At 44.4% G+C, this 17,158-nt stretch overlaps 1 protein-coding gene across 1 annotated transcript in view; it reads left to right on the top strand.

Annotated features, from left to right (window-relative positions):
• gpc1a (glypican 1a) overlaps positions 1–17,158 on the top strand; it is a 39,980-nt gene that overhangs the window by 19,699 nt on the left and 3,123 nt on the right. Inside the window, exons 2-9 of the mRNA XM_086116481.1 lie at positions 4,178–4,336; positions 5,657–5,874; positions 6,572–6,745; positions 12,456–12,621; positions 12,702–12,832; positions 14,361–14,501; positions 15,278–15,408; positions 16,401–16,576. Coding sequence (XP_085972607.1) covers positions 4,178–4,336; positions 5,657–5,874; positions 6,572–6,745; positions 12,456–12,621; positions 12,702–12,832; positions 14,361–14,501; positions 15,278–15,408; positions 16,401–16,576 — 1,296 coding nt within the window. The remainder of the gene's footprint in view (positions 1–4,177; positions 4,337–5,656; positions 5,875–6,571; positions 6,746–12,455; positions 12,622–12,701; positions 12,833–14,360; positions 14,502–15,277; positions 15,409–16,400; positions 16,577–17,158) is intronic.

The raw sequence follows: 17,158 nt of genomic DNA, 5'->3' as shown, positions 1-17,158 counted from the left end.
TTGGTCTCATAAAACGAAAAAATGCTTTGAAATTCAATTAACTGGAGAACAATGCTCCAGGAAGACTGTAATCTGATACTGTAATTCCCAGTTTTACTATTCACTTTATATTACACATAAAATAATGTTTCAGTGAAGTCATTGCAACATCGAGCTCCTCAATAAATTTTCATTAACCTAAGAGTTTATTCTGCCCCCAGTGATTGTATTACAGTGCAGTGTACTGCCCCTAGTGGTGGAAGTAGTTAAAACCACCCAAAAAGTCAGTGGGGCAACCATTTTGAATCATAACAGTGGAGAGGTTTGATCACATCCACTTCCATCCTCTTTCTTTTGACCAAGTTCAGGCACAATCTGTAAGTACATTTACACAGTTGTAAATGCTACTGTTTGTTGTTTTATTGGCATATGTCAATATTTCACCAGTTAATCTCCTTAAATACTTACCATGGCATTGTTTAATAAGACAGAGAATAGGGCTGTTACATGAGTACCATTTCATATGTATAATTGGATGCTGTACAAACATTCGTGTTGTGTTTCTGTTTGTGTACAGTTTTACAAGAAATACTTCCATAAAAATACCAAATGGTGGATTCTCATCTTTGTGTTTTTATTGGAGGATTGTTTAGCCCGCTGTCGACACCATGCTCTCATGTTAAACGCATTGTTAGGGCGGAAGAGAGGTTAATAAAGGAAGCTCACACGAAGATAACCTTATTGAATTTATTTTTTGTGAATTAATTTTGTATTTTTTTAAACGAGATCAGGGGTCGGCAAGCCAAAATGTTGAAAGAGCCATATTGGACCGAAAGCCCCCCAAAACAAACTGCCTGACATCCCGTCCTGCTAAAAGAAACGCAGGCTATGACGCAAATCCTTGTTGACAGAAATGTTGACATTTAATATTTATTCTACACATTTTTAAAGCATTAGAAAACGTTAAGAATGTTTGTGTCATGTTTGTTCTCCGACAGAAGCCATATTAAAACAAAAAATATATTTCCCTCCCCCATCTTTTGCCATTTTCAAAAAATTTTACAAAACTCCAGGTAGCCGCTAGGGTGGCGCTAAAGAGCCGCACGTGGCTCTGGAGCCACGGGTTGCCGACCCCCAACCTAGATCCTTGATTAAAAGGTCAGAAAAAAAGACTGAATCCTGAAGTTTATAATTTGGAGCCTCTGAGCAGTTAGTGAAGTACTTTATACAATGACAAAATTGGGCATCTTGTGTCCAAAAATAAAGTACTCAAGATGATTTTAATTTTGATTGCATTATGTGCCACATGCTTTTAAGAGAGCTTAATGTGCATTTAAATGTTCAGTGATTTCCGATTAAAATGTACCTCTTCAAGCACATATTAAAATTAGAACAATACTCAGGATTACATGAGGTCATGAGAGCACTACATCGAGCCTTCATGGGAAGAGTAGATTTTTACGACCACTATTAGAGCAATCCATTTCAAATGACGGGTCATGCCTTTGAAATGTTAACCCTTTAACAAACTGGACAAGCACCAATATTTGTTATTCACTGTAAGCGTTCAGTAAAGCTACACAAATCCATCTGCAAAAGAAGTGGATGTTGCCAGGTCACAAATTTGACTGTTCTCCAGGGTTTTTTATGTTTCACTCAGGAGCATTTCAGATGTGACATTTCTTGTCGTATTAAATTTTGTGGGCTTAGATGGAAAACCCACCCCATCACTCTGCACCATCGATGAATGACACTGGTATCAGTAGTTTTATTTCCACCCATACCAACTTCAGTTTCACCTACACCAGACTTCTATTTCATGCATATTTCAGGCTTCTTTTTGTTTCAGCTAGAGGAGAGGCACAGAAGACTTAGTTATGTGAATGGGAACCCCTCCAAGTGCCCCTCGAGCGGTGTACATGAGTACATGCTAACAAGATGAGCAATGAAATCACATCGGGAAACCGAATTGTACTTTTCCCCACCCATTTTATTTGTCTTCTCTGTTGCACATTCTCCTAGCACTTAAGAGACAAGTTTTTCTTCAACGCTTTACATAAAAAGAAATTGGAAACAAATCTGACAGAATGCCGTCAATGCCGACCAAATTCTGACACCGGTCGTACAGGAACTAAGCAGCCAGCATCAAGGCATCCGGTACCCCATACTTTCGAAGGCAGGGTTAAAACATCCTAACCAAACAGAACAAAAAATGTTCTTTTCCCTGTGTAACGACTCACATTTCAATTGACTTTCAGCAGCCATTGCCAAAGATTCGATGAAAGATTTATGGAGAAACAATGATGAAGGCATCTCGTCTTTTGCTCCACTTGTCCTATGGTTCGTACACCCTCCTCATCAAACCCCCACCCACACACTTGCCGTTCCAAAGAAAGTTGCACATTGTGACCCAAGATTTGTCGGACGGATGCGCTTGATGATGCACAAAGCTTTGGTCGTCTTTCTCACCCTTAACCTTCCCCAGACGTAGTTGCCCTTACACACATGAGCACACATCATCCCTCAGGCTTGCACCTTTGAAGAAGCTGATGCCCTAGACAGCTTTCTCCACTGTCTGGCAGAATTGATGTTACATGTGCATTTATTCTTATGCTCCCAAACAAGCCTAAAAAATTCCTGAATAGTCGAACAAATATGCATAAGTGCCAAAGCATCCTTTATATTGTTTTTTTAGATTACCTTTTGGGTGATCAGCTTTTGACCCCCAAAACTACTCTAGACCCTGTTTTGTACCTAGAGCCTCTAGAATCTGAGGCAGAAATGTTATCTGCATCAACCACCACTCTGACCCTTTGTTAAATTTTGAAATTCCTTTCTCACATAACCCTCAGCATATTCTTAAGCAGTGCCTTTGTATGTCTTTTCATTCGGTAGTGTCCCCAAATCGCACAAAGGCAGTGGTCTGTCATAAATTGGCAGTTTATTTTTTAGATAAACCAAGCCATCAGATGTGGGTGGAAAACAAACATGTCACTATATACACAGCATGGTATTACAACTGCGTAGCAAATGCAAATTTGTTTCAGTTTGCCACAGCATTTGCAATTTTCTGCTGACCCCACCATGTGTTTGAAGTGAGTTCCTGCCAGGAAACAAGCAGGAAACAATTAGTTACACCTGTAACTGCAATGCATTACTGAGAGGAACAAAGAATAAAAATACATTCAAATGTGAGCCGGTTACCCAAAAGCAAGTTACAATTCTTTATTTGAGGAAATGCAAACCACTGTTTAAATACTGTATTCTTCACACAATAAGGCGATTCGCAGTATAAGGCGCACCTTCAACGAATGACCGATTTTAAAACTGTTTTCATATATAGGGCACACCGCATTATAAGGCACATAGAATAGAAGCTACAATACTGGAGCTGGGGTGGGTGGGGTTGCGTTATGCATCTACTAGATGGAGCTACGCTAAAAGGGATACAATTATAATACAATCCATCCATGCATCCATTTTCCGATCCGTTTTATCCTCACAAGGGTCACGGGGGGTGTGGAGCCTATCTCAGCTGTCGTCGGGCAGTAGCGGGGGACACCCTGAACCGGTTGCCAGCCAATTGCAGGGCACACAGAGACGAACAACAATCCGCGCTCACATTCACACTGAGGGACAATTTACAGTGTTCAATCAGCCTGCCATGCATGTTTTTGGAATGTGTGTGGGGGGGGGGGGGCGGAGTACCCGGAGAAAACCCACACAGGCACACGGAGAACATGCAAACTCCACACATGGAGGCTAGCCTGGATTGAACCCACAACCTCTGCATCGGGAGGTCGACGCGCTAACCACTCAACCACTGGGTACAACCTAATACAATGCAGCTTTATTTATATAGTGCTTTCATAACCGCTGCAGCTGTAACAAAGCACTTTAGAGAACATTTAAAATACTACGTCCAATAAATCAGAATATTGATCCATACACAAAGTGCATCAGATTATAAGGTGTGCTGCCAGTTTTTGAGAAAATTGAATGCTTTTAGGTGCACCTTATAGTGCGGAAAATACGGTAACTACAGTATGTTGTCGTTTTGTGATTGTATGCTAAGATGACATGTAAAATGGAAACAATATGTGACGAGTGATCCTAAGCATGTTTATATTGTTTTGGTTAAAAAGTAAAAATGGAGGTATTTATCAATTTATCAATTATAATTTCTCTACCTCACCAGGTGAACATCTGAGGACCTGTCCCCAGGGTCCAACCTGTTGTACGAATAGCATGGAGGAAAACCTCGAGGGTTTAAGTGCACGAGAGACGGAGGCGCTGATCAAGGAGGCCGGCAGGTCACTGCAGGCTGCCTTCAACACCCTCCATAGAAGCTTTGACAGTGCGTAGACTGTGTGTATGTGTGTGTGTGTGTGTGTGTGTGTGTGTGTGTGTGTGTGTGTGTGTGTGTGTGTGTGCTTGCAGAATGAACTCATTACTGGATGAGCTTGGCGAGTTTGTTTGCTACAAGCTCTGGATGTGCTCTGCACCCAACCCCAACTTCAATCGTAATGGTGCATGTGTGGGTGGGGGATGTGTATGTCAAGTCCATCAAGGGGACCCCTAACTGGGTGTTATAATGAGGGCAGAGTCAGGCAGACACAATGAAACATGATAAGCCGATCCACTGATCCCCAACGACACGCACTCACACGCACACACATGAACAGGAGGTGTCCCCTGGGGCAGGGGCTGGTTCAGCTAATGAGCAGTTGACCCACTGAGGAGGCAACCCTGCAAATCTGAGACATAAAGGAATGAAGGGAGGAAAGGGAAAGGAAGCAAAAAAAGACAGATGACCGCAGAAAGATGGCTGAATGCTGCAGGTGACAAACGTGTCATCATGACTTTGTGAATCAGTCTATCAATCCGATGTCCACAGTGACGGGGCTTCGGTATGTAACCATCCAACTGTTTATGACCTTTGCAGTCTTGGGTTACAAGGAAAAAGACCCCTTTTAATGCGGTGACTGTGACCACTTATTTTTTTTAAATCTATTTTCCAAACATGCTGCTGATATGTGTTGCTAATTAGTAGTAGGTGTGGTCTGCCATCGCCCAGAGTCAGTTGGGTGAAGTTGTCGCCACCCGTGACCATGAACAGGACAGAAAATGAATGAAAGAATGGAGGGTTCTCTTGATGACAGCCTCAAGTACTCTTAAGACATTAAAAACAAGTTCAAGCCTTTCAAAATGCTAAATCAGATGTGAATGAAATACATTATATTGAAAAATTGAATTAAAAAAAAATATTCCTCACAATCTGGCGGCGCCTGGTGTTCCAGTGGTTAGCGCGTCAACCTCACATTGCAGAGGTTCAATTCCAGCTCCGGCCTCCCTGTGTGGAGTTTGCATGTTCTGCCTGGGCCTGCTTGGGTTTTCTTTGGGTTCCTCTCACATTCCAAAAACATGCATGGCAGGCTGATTGGATACTCGAAATTGTCCCTCAGTATGGGTGTGAGTGGGGATGGTTTTTCGTCTCTGTGTGCTCTGCATTGGCTGGCAACCGGTTCAGGGTGTCCCCCGCCTACTGCCCGAAGACAGCTGGGATAGGCTCCAGCACCTTGTGAAGATGAAGCGGATCAGAAAATGGATGGATGGATGGATTCCTGAGAATCATATCTGCCGTTAATGTGTTTCTTACTCTTTGTCCTCCTTCCAGCCTATTTCACTGAACTTCACAGTCAGTCTGAACGCTCCCTCCAGGAGGCGCTATCTCCCCTCGGTGCCCTGTACTCCCAAAATACAAGACTCTATGGTGATTTGTACTCCGACCTGAAACAGTACTACCGCGGCTCTGCTCTTAACTTGGATGAGACCTTGAGTGAATTCTGGTCGCGCCTTCTGGAACGTACCTTTAAAAGCTTCACCCCCAGTAATGTGAGTAGGGACTCCATCTTCATGAGTCATTTGAAGTGGACAAAGTGAAAATGTGAAAAGTAAAATTGCTCCGATTATTCTTTTAAAAGAAAGCCTCTGCCACTCATTGTGTACAAACCTTATTTTGTCTTGAGCCAGTAAATTCTAAGATGATGTAATGGTAAAAACGTGTCGGTTTGCTGAAACATATGTTATTTTACCCACAGTAACAGATAAGATCAGATCATGTTAGTCATGTTAAGTTCTCCCTTTATACAAGACAATTGCTACAGTCACCTAACTATTCAATGCATTTCATCAGACACACAAATAAATAATTTTGAGAAAAAAAAGAAAGAATCTGTAAATTCTGCAGTACATGTCCTGATGAAGACCAGGAAGCGGCCTTACATTACACAGGTTTCAGAATTATTGCACAGGCTCCCCATCTGTTTGAGAATCGATTTTAAAATTTCTTTTTTATAGTTTACAAGTTTCTTCATGGGCTTGGTCCTTCATATCTTTCAGAACCCCTCGTACCTTTTGAACTCTCACGGTCCCTGCACTCGTCTGGTTCCTCGTCATGATTTTCATCTGTAAAGCACTTTGTGTTACAATTTCGGTGTGAAAAGTGTTCTATAAGTAAAGTTTTCCTCTATTGATTGACTGATTGATTTATAATCCTCTTTGGTATGCGCCACTGTCACCATCCTTGCAGGTCACCCTGTCCGAGGACTACCTCGAGTGTGTTGCTAAGCAACAAGAGACCTTGCGACCATTCGGCGACGTCCCCCGAGATATGAAAGCAAAGGTTATACGAGCTTTTGTCACAGCTAGGTCATTTGTCCAAGGGCTGATCATCAGTGGCGAGGTTGTCAGAAAGGTATCACAGGTGAGTGTGTGTTCTTGAATTTACCGGTTTTGTGGGAACATCAGTACAAACAGTTCACAGTGTGGGGTCAAATATAAAGAGTCACTTTTTGACCTTAAGATTTTGGTTTGTGTTAAGGGTGAAACTAGGTTGAGATGATCCCAGAATAATTATTGGAGGGATTCATTCTAGCACACCCACAATCGGTGAAAAATGATTTGGAATGTCCATATGGGACCCCCTCTTGGGCATGCTTTAACCACATTGAAACTCCGAAACACATTAACATACGTAAACATATTAAAATGGTCTTTTTTTTCCACTTTTATTTCTTTGCCCCTGCCTCTGGCTCACAAAGCTCTCCAAATAAGAAAACAAAGAATGCTTGCTTCCAGCTTTCACTTCCTGGTGACGATTACTGTTAAACCCATCCATCCATCCATCCATCCATCCATCCATCCATCCATCCATCCATCCATCCATCCATCCATCCATCCATCCATCCATTTTCCACCGCTTATCCGGGGTCGGGTTGCGGGGGCAGCAGCTTTAGGAGGGAAGCCCAGACTTCCCTCTCCCCAGCCACTTCTTCGAGCTCTTACTGGCGGATCCCGAGGCGTTCCCATGCCAGCTGGGTGACATAGTCTCTCCAGCGTGTCCTGGGTCGTCCTCGGGGTCTCCTGCCAGTGGGACATGCCCGGAACACCTCACCAGGGAGGCGTCCAGGAGGCATCCTAATTAGATGACCGAGCCACCTCATCTGGCTCCTCTACTCTGAGCCCCTCCCGGATGACCGAGCTTCTCACCTTATCTCTAAGGGAGAGCCCGGACACCCTGCGGAGAAAACTCATTTCATCCGGGATCTCGTTCTTTCGGTCACGACCCATAGCTCGTGACCATAGATGAGGGTTGGGACGTAGATCGACCGGTAAATTGAGAGCTTCGCCCTTTCGCTCAGCTCCTTCTTTACCACGACAGACCGATACAACGTCCGCATCACAGCAGACGCTGCATCGATCCGCCTGTCGATCTCTCGCTCCCTCCTGCCCTCACTCGTGAACAAGACCCCAAGATACTTAAACTCCTCCACTTGGGGCAAGATCTCCTCCCCGACCCGGAGAGGGCACTCCACCCTTTTCCGACTGAGGACCATGGTTTCAGATTTGGAGGTGCTGATCCTCATCCCAACCGCTTCACACTCGGCTGGGAAACACTCCAGTGAGAGTTGGAGAGTCCTGCTTGAAGGAGCCAACAGTACCACATCATCTGCAAAAAGCAGAGATGCAATACTGAGGCCCCCAAAACGGACCCACTCAACGCTTCGGCTGCGCCTAGAAATTCTGTCCATAAAGGCGATGAACAGAATCAGCGACAAAGGGCAGCCTTGGCGGAGTCCAACCCTCACTGGAAACGATTCAGACTTATTGCCGGCAATGCGAACCAAACTCTGACATCGGCAGTATAGGGACCGAACAGCCCGTATCAGGGGGCTCGGTACCCCATACTCCCGAAGCACCCCCCACAGAACCTCCCGAGGGACACGGTCAAATGCCTTCTCCAAGTCCACAAAACACATGTAGACTGGTTGGGCAAGTTCCCACGTACCCTCGAGGACCCTGCTAAGGGTGTAGAGCTGGTCCACAGTTCGAAAACCACACTGCTCCTCCTCAATCTGAGGCTCGACTTCCCGACGGACCCTTCTCTCCAGCACCCCTGAATAGACCTTACCAGGGAGGCTGAGGAGTGTGATCCCTCTGTAGTTGGAACACATCCTTCGGTCCCCCTTTTTAAAAAGAGGGTCTACCACCCCGGTCTGTCAATCCAGAGGCACTCTCCCTGTTGACCACGCAATGTTGCAGAGGCGTGTCGACCAGGACAGCCCCACAACATCCAGAGCCTTGAGGAAGTCCGGGCGGATCTCATCCACCCCTGGGGCCTTGCCACCGAGGAGCTTTTTAACCACATCAGTGACTTCAACCACAGAGATAGGGGAGCCCACCTCAGGATCCTCAGACTCTGCTTCCTCCGAGGAAGGCGTGTTGGTGGAGTTGAGGAGGTCTTCGAAGTACTCTGCCCACCGGTTCACAACGTCCCGAGTCGAAGTCAGCAGCGCCCCATCCCCACTGTATACAGTGTTAGTGGTGCACTGCTTCCCCCTCCTGAGACGTCGGATGGTGGACCAGAATTTCCTCGAAGCCGGCTTCCATGGCCTCACCGAACTCTTCCCACGCGCGAGTTTTTGCCTCGGCGACCACCGAAGCTGCGTTCCGCTTAGCCAGTCGATACCCGTCAGCTGCCTCTGGGGTCCCACAGGCCATAAAGGCCCGAAAGGACTCCTTTTTCAGCTTGACGGCATCCCTTACTGCTGGTGTCCACCAGCGAGTACGGGGGTTGCCGCCACGACAGGCACCAACCACCTTACGGCCACAACTCAGATTGGCCGCCTCAACAATAGAGGCACGGAGCATGGTCCATTCGGACTCAATGTCCCCTGCCTCCCCCGGGACATGGGAAAAGCTCTGCCGGAGGTGGGAGTTGAAACTCTTTCTGACAGGGGATTCCGCCAGACGCTCCCAACAAACAATCACAATACGTTTGGGTCTGCCAGGATGGACCGGTATCTTCCCCCACCATCGGAGCCTACTCACCACCAGGTGGTGATCAGTTGACAGCTCCGCCCATCTCTTCACCCGAGTGTCCAAAACATGTGGCTGCAAATCCGATGATACAACCACAAAGTCAATCATCGAAATGCGGCCTAGGGTGTCCTGGTGCCAAGTGCACATATGGACACCCTTATGTTTGAACAAGGTGTTCGTTATGGACAATCCGTGACGAGCACAGAAGTCCAATAACAAAACACCACTCGAGTTCTGATCGGGGGGGCCGTTCCTCCCAATCACGCCCTTCCAGGTCTCGCTGTCATTGCCCACGTGAGCATTGAAGTCCCCCAGCAGAACAAGGGAGTCCCCAGCAGGAGTACTCTCCAGCACACCCTCCAAGGACTCCAAAAAGGGTGGGTACGCTGAGCTGCTGTTTGGTGCATATGCACAAACAACGGTCAGGACCCGTCCCCCCACCCGAGGGGGAGGGAGGCAACCCTCTCGTCTACCGGTGTGAACCCCAATGTACAGGCACTGAGCCGGGGGGCAATGAGTATGCCCACACCTGCTCTGCGCCTCTCACCGTGAGCAACTCCAGAGTGGAAGAGAGTCCAACCCCTCTCGAGAGAACTGGTACCAGAACCCAGGCTGTGTGTGGAGGTAAGTCCGACTATATCCAGTCGGAACTTTTCTACCTCGTACACCAGCTCCGGCTCCTTCCCTGCGAGAGAGGCGATATTCCATGTCCCTAGAGCTAGCTTCTGAAGCCGAGGATTGGACCACCAGGGTCCCCGCCTTTGGCTGCCGCCCAGCTCACACTGCACCCGACCCGTTTGGCCCCTCCCATGGGTGGTGAGCCCATGAGAAGGGGGACCCATGTTGCCTCTTCGGGCTAATCCCGGCCGGGCCCCATGGGTGTAGGCCCGGCCACCAGGCGCTCGCCAACGAGCCCCACCTCCAGGCCTGGCTCCAGAGGAGGGCCCCGGTGACCCGCGTCCGGGCAAGGGAAACTGAGATCCATTAATTTTACTCATCATAAGGGGTCTTTGAGCCGTGCTTTGTCTGGTCCCTCACCTAGAACCTGTTTGGCATGGGTGACCCTGCCAGGGGCATAAAGCCCCAGACAACTTAGCTCTTAGGATCATTTGGACACACAAACCCCTCCACCACGGTAAGGTGACGGCTCACGGAGGGGTACTGTTAAACCGACACATCAAAAAGAAACGTTGCATATTTGAACCCAAAAATGTTGAAGCAAGCCAGACAATTTGTCCAACCAATGTCCATTAGCTTAATGCTAATACATGATGTTAAAAGCCATAGACGGGCTAACGGGAATAGAACAAAGATGTCATGGTAATTATCGACCTGACAATTGATGCTCTAACAAACAAAGACTAACAACACACAAACAGACCATCAGCAATGCTCACAGCCATATAGATTATTCTCTCTCAGTGTGTAAAAATAGCACACACTCGTGGGGACTGACCAATCGCATACCTCAGGTCTGTGAAAAAATGTTAATTTTACCAAACTGGGATGTCGAGGATTTTCAACGGTAGACTTTGCAAAATATCCCTGAGAAAAATATTGAGGCTGTCAGTCATAAGAATGTTCACACCTCGGGAGTTCTACAGCTCGACTGTATATGATTTTCCAATTTCTATGATTTCTTGACATTTCAGATCATATTGCCTTTTAATTCAGATTTTTCTAGTTTTTGTAGTTTTTTTTGGTTCATTCTTGTTCTTAGCTTGCTGCAGATACAAGTTAGGAATCATGGCGTACAATACAATACAATACAATACAATACAATACATGCTGATTTATATTGCGCTTTCACAACAGCGGCAGCTGTAACAAAACGCTTAACAAAACAGTTAACATAAAGTAAAATAATAAACACAACACATAACATAAAACACGGACAGTCGTGCTGTCCTAACCACTTTTCGCGCCACCTTACCTCTCTGAGCTCATCCGCCCCTACACACCTGCCCGGCGCCTCAGGTCTGTGGACCAGACTTTATTAGAAGTACCAAGAACTAAACTGAGGCTCAGAGGGGATCGAGCCTTTTCTGTTGCTGGTCCCTCTCTCTGGAATGACCTCCCACTGAACATTCGGCAACCCTCCTCAAAACTCACTTGTATTCTTTGACATTCGACTCAGCATGACTTAGATTTGTTCTTGGTTTTACTGTTTGGTGCTTTCTACCGCCTTTATTACCGATTTGTCTTACTGTTTATTGTGCATGTTAAATTGCTCCATGTACAGCACTTTGTATGCAGCGATGGCTGTTTGAAAGTGCTCTATAAATACTGTTGACTTGACTTTTCCGTCACACGCTTTGTTGTTTGAAGCAGTTTGAGATGAAAAAGGAGAGAATCAAAGTGTCCTTTAACCAGTGGATCAGAGACGTCATGCTCAAAATGTGCACACGTCGGCTACAAGCTAAGTTTCAAAGTCAACAAGAAGCTGTAGCATCCATTGACGAAAAAAGACGAAAAAAGAGATTGGTTCATTTCTCCTGTCCCATGGAAATCCATTTCAATTCCAAGCGGCGACTCTCGATTCCAAATACGCATCAGCGCTCTGCGCCAACGCTCCTCTCTGCTCATCCTCAACTTCAGCAGCCATCCATCCAGCCGCACCAACGCCGACTGTCCAACAGCGCCGACATCTCCACTGAACAAAACGGGGTTGTGAAAAATGCTGCCCATTAAAGGCACAAAAAACACAAGCGCCCCAGGTCTGTCCAGCACCGACAGTCAATGGCGCCGAGATTCCTCCCAATCAAAATCTGTGCTGGTACAGGCGTGCTTCCGAGAAGGCGCAACCACCAAGCACAAATACTTCTCCTTTGACGAATGTCGTGGCCAAAAAATGCTGAAAACAGTCCATATCAATCCACACGATGAAACAACAAACAACATGTGACAAAACAAAAGACAAAAAGAACAAAAAAGCAAGGCTCTTGAAGGGCACTTGCCGAAGGCTGCATACTCGGGCGCCATCTTGGAAAAAAAATACAAGTACATAATAAAATCAAATCAAATAAATAATAATAATAAAATAAAAGTACAGTATACAGTTCACCTAAATACAGTACATCATTCCTCTCCAGGTCCCTCTGAGTCCAGAATGTGTTAAGGCCTTGGTGAAACTTGTTTACTGCCCGCACTGCCATGGCCTTGCCTCTGTCAAACCCTGTGCCAACTACTGCTCCAATGTTGTGAAGGGCTGCCTGGCAAACCAAGCCGATCTGAACCCTGAATGGCAGAATCTTATCGGTAAAAATATTCTAACATACTGTACAGTAACAACATGGATAAAAGGATGGGATATTGAGGAATTGCAATCCAATTTTCAGATACCATGATCCAAGTGGCATCGAGTTTCAGCACAGAGCCCAGTCTCGATGTGGTTGTGTCATCCATCCCCTCTCAGATCTTTGAGGCTGTCCGCTTGCTCAAGGAAAACGTTGAGACCGTCTCAGCCAAAGTAAGTTACTTTTATTGAACATTTCTTTCTGAATATGATGCCTTCAGTTACACAATACATACAGTATGTCTGTAATCAAGCATGTTTAGTATCCATTTCTTGCTTTAATGGACAAATTATGTTCGGTCTTAAATACGTTACATTTTTCCCCGAGCAGGTGTAAAGTAGGTGAGTCACTGTGACTCTGACGATTGCAGTAAAAGTACCGGTACTTGTTTTAGTTTGGCAGACACTGTAAGATGAAGGATGCGCTTTCGGTTAGGGAGTGAACTGAACTCTCGGCTACCAAACCTCCTTTTGTTTTACTGAACATTTGAAACATATTTGTTGTTACTAGTCCGTTTGGTTTATTTGCAATTCTTTTGCAGTTTGGCCTATGATGTTTTAAACAGGGTCAGTATTTATCATTTTGGCTTTATGCACAATGGTTTTGCAACAAAAGTGATTAAAGTGTACATTTTCCCTTTAATTCTATTTTGCCATTTTTGAGTTAGGGTTTTTTGCAAAATATCTCCATTTTTTTAGGGGACCTAAATATTTGCACACAGTGACAACAGTTTTAATACTTGAATTAGATTTGCAGTCAGTGCTTAAAATCTGGAGTCAACGAATTATGAGTTGAATCTGCATCAAGTCGCTTCTTCTTTGTGAGTCATCCTGTTTTCAGCACTGTTTTCAGTACGTGAAACGTAATGCCGAAATGGTCGAAACAAGGACTTGCACGCTGAAGAAAATCTAGTTTATTTTGCCTTTTAAATATATATAATATAAATCTTGAGCTCCTAAAAACTCCGCTGTCATTCCGGCATTCTTAATGTCATATTTTTGTGAAACATTTTGAACTCACGGTTATTGTAAATCTTGGTTGTGTCTGTATAAAATATATAAAAACTCATTTTGTTTGATGACTGGTTCAATTTTAATACACTATACTAATCAGGCAGTAGCAATAGGAAATTAATTTAAGTTGACGTTGACAAATCTAGTCGACTACAAAAAAGAACATTGTAAATATGTGTATGGTGACATCTAGTGGCGAATGTTACATTTTATTTTCTTAATCACTTTCATGCCGTCAAGATGCGTTGCGTTGCTGCACTCGTCAAGCCGGTATGAAAGGCACAAATACATGTACTATTAATAATGATACCTTTTAAGATTTATGTACTCTATCTATCTATCTATCTATCTATCTGTCTGTCTGTCTGTCTGTCTGCACGCTGTATCTCAGTAGCTATTGCTTGCTGTGTAATAACAGATGCAGGCTATTTAACACAACTGTACTTCGTAATTGTATGCAGTACACAATACATGAAAGTTTAATTTTTATCATTACACAATGGAAAATAATGAACTTTATCACTTTATGCAATTTTTTGAGAATGACCTGTATTTGACTCAAAATAGAATACTTCTTATCCTACAACTCTGCTGTTCTTGACAACGCATGTTTTTTTTGGTCTTGTGTTTAAATGCTAAAATGTGCTTAAAAATAAGCCTGCAACATTTTCAATTTATCCCAACATAGGTGTACCAAACATGCGGGACTCCAGTTGAGCCAAGCACGGGAAGTCCAATGCTTTTCGAGCCAAAGAAAAAAAAGAGCGGCTCTCTGACTGCTTCAGAATACAAACCCTCTCCTACTGCAGGCCTAAGACTCGAGATACAGGTGTGTTCAGAATGTGAACCCTCAGATGAAATAATTAGGAATCAATAAATTGTACAGTGGGAGGTAGGGGGCACAGCGTATGGTGTGTTAGAGCTCACTTCTTACCCCATGGCAAGAAAGTCATCTGTCTGTCTGGAGTTTACATGTTCTTCCTTTCTTGCCTGGTTTCTTTCCCATCGTCAGAAACATGTATTATCCAATTCGTGGATGACACAGGTCAACAGAGAATTTTAATCAGATATGGCTTTACGTGTCCCTTAATATATTTTTGACACTGATTTTAAAAAAAGTCTTTATTTAATTTTGAGCTAGATTTTCATTTTATTTTGAGGTTTGACATATTTTACCATGCTAATTATAATATGTTCAGCTATGACGTTTGAGAAAAAAAAATCCACTTCTTGCTTAACCTAACTTCATTAATAAGTATTACAAGAGTATTATGATTACTAAAAACACATGTGCTTGAGAAAAAAACTATGGCTCAGAAGCATAAACGTAACAAAAACATTTAGAATAGTCACTACCATCTCTCATTGTAGTAATAAATGTAGTAAACATTTGTTGAGCAGGGTTCCTAAACTAAGAGTATTATTTTCTTGTTGGTCTAACTGTCAATGTGAATGATTATCTGCGGCCTACCTCTGAACTGACTGTACTTTGTAGATCAGGCTGGATAGGCTTCCCCTACAATGCTTGAAATGGATGGAAACACAAACTGTAGATTGATGCCAAATAGTTTTCATTTGGATTTTGTGTTTGAATGTCATCCTCAGGTGTCAGATCTCTCCAGTAAATTAAGGGAAATGAGGCAATATTGGCTCCAGCTCTCCATAGCACTTTGCAGCAAATTGGCAGCAGGTGGCGCCAACAAAGATAAATGCTGGAACGGCATTACCAAAGCCAGGTTTGAAAGAAACAGTCAAGCATCTTGAAATGTCATTGAGTGGTGTTTATTCATCCTCAGCCTCTTCTCACAATTGCACATTCATTTGCAGAGTAAAAGCACTCGGTCTGTCTTTTTTTTTTTTTGTCACTGCTGCACTAATTGGTATAATTCTGTTATGTAACATAACTTCAAAACTCAAAGCAAAAACTCCCTCCACCCATCCATTATCTAAGCCGCTTATCCGCGCAGGCTATCCCAGCTGTCATCGGGCAGTCAGCAGGGTACACCCTGAATTGGTTGCACCCAATCGCAGGGCACACACATAGAGGAACAACCATTTACACCCACAATTACACATCGGGACAATCCAAACTGTTCCATCAACCTGCTATGCATGTTTTTGGAACGTGGGAGGAAACCGGAGTACCCGGAGAAAACCCATGCAGGCACGAGGAGAACATGCAAACTCCACACAGGAAGGCCGAAGCCGGAATCGAACCCTGCACCTCTGCACTGTGAGGCAGTCGTGTTAAACAGTTGTCCAGTGTGCCGCCAAAATCAAATCGTGTTGAAGATTTTATTCATGACATTCATGAAATGTATTTAACTTGAAAACGGAAAATAGTGCACTCTTCCTAAAACAGCACACTTGCTAAAAACAGCAAGAGACTTGGAATGATAATAGTATTTAATAGGGTCTCATACTGGTTGGCAACCAGTTCAGGGTGTACTGTGCCCCGCACCCAAAGACAGCTGGGATCGACCCCAGCACGCTCACGAACCTCGTGAGGATGCTCAGTTCAGAGAATGAATTTTTGTGAAATTATTTGACCTGACAGAATTTCTTTGAAACACAATTTTGCAAGTGGTGATTACTCACTCAATCACTTACTCACTCACTCACACACTTACTCACTCTTTCAGGGCTTTTAGCATTTGCACTACGATTAGGACAGCACCACTTCCTTCTTTCAAGTCAGTTATTTTCTCATTGTTTCTACTTGCTGAAGATACCTTCCTGAGGTGATGGGGGATGGCTTGGCCAATCAGATCAACAATCCAGAGGTGGAGCTTGACATCACCAAACCAGATATGACGATCCGGCAGCAAATCATGCAACTCAAAATTATGAGCAACAGGCTAAAAAATGCCATGGATGGGAATGATGTGGATTTCCAGGACGCAAGTGAGTAGATTTTTGGAGCAAAAAAAAATTCATGTTTTGGCAATTTACACCGTACTTGAAATAAAACTATGTATGTATTACTTTCACTGCAGCTGTGGAGAGGGTATGACATGAAGTTTCAAATGGCTTTGCTTGTTTACACAGAATTGATCAACTCTGGCAAATTGACATTGAGAGTATGCTAATCTGGCATTCTCATTTTCATATAGAGGTGCGAAAACATCACTAGCGTTTGGATTATGTCACAGAAATGTATACAGCACAGTTAAAAACAAGATGCAGCAATAGCTAATTTCCACACTGCCTTATCATAATCTGAACGGTTACTTAAATAAGTGTTGGATGATAAATTCATCCATCCATCCATCCATCCATTTTCCGAACCGCTTGATCCTCACTAGGGTCGCGGGGGGTGCTGGAGCCTATCCCAGCCGGGATAGTAGGCGGGGGGACACCCTGAATCAGTTGCCAGCCAATCGCAGGGCACACAGAGACGAACAACCATCCACGCCCACACTCACACCTAGGGACAATTTAGAGCGTCCAATCAGCCTGCCATGCATGTTTTTGGAATGTGGGAGG

Source organism: Hippocampus guttulatus, chromosome 7 (assembly GCF_054856545.1).
Source record: "Hippocampus guttulatus isolate MCC_2025c chromosome 7, RoL_Hgut_1.0, whole genome shotgun sequence".
NCBI lineage: Eukaryota > Metazoa > Chordata > Actinopteri > Syngnathiformes > Syngnathidae > Hippocampus > Hippocampus guttulatus.
The sequence above is the reverse complement of the archived record's forward strand: the minus strand, read 5'-3'. Positions and strand labels throughout refer to the sequence as shown.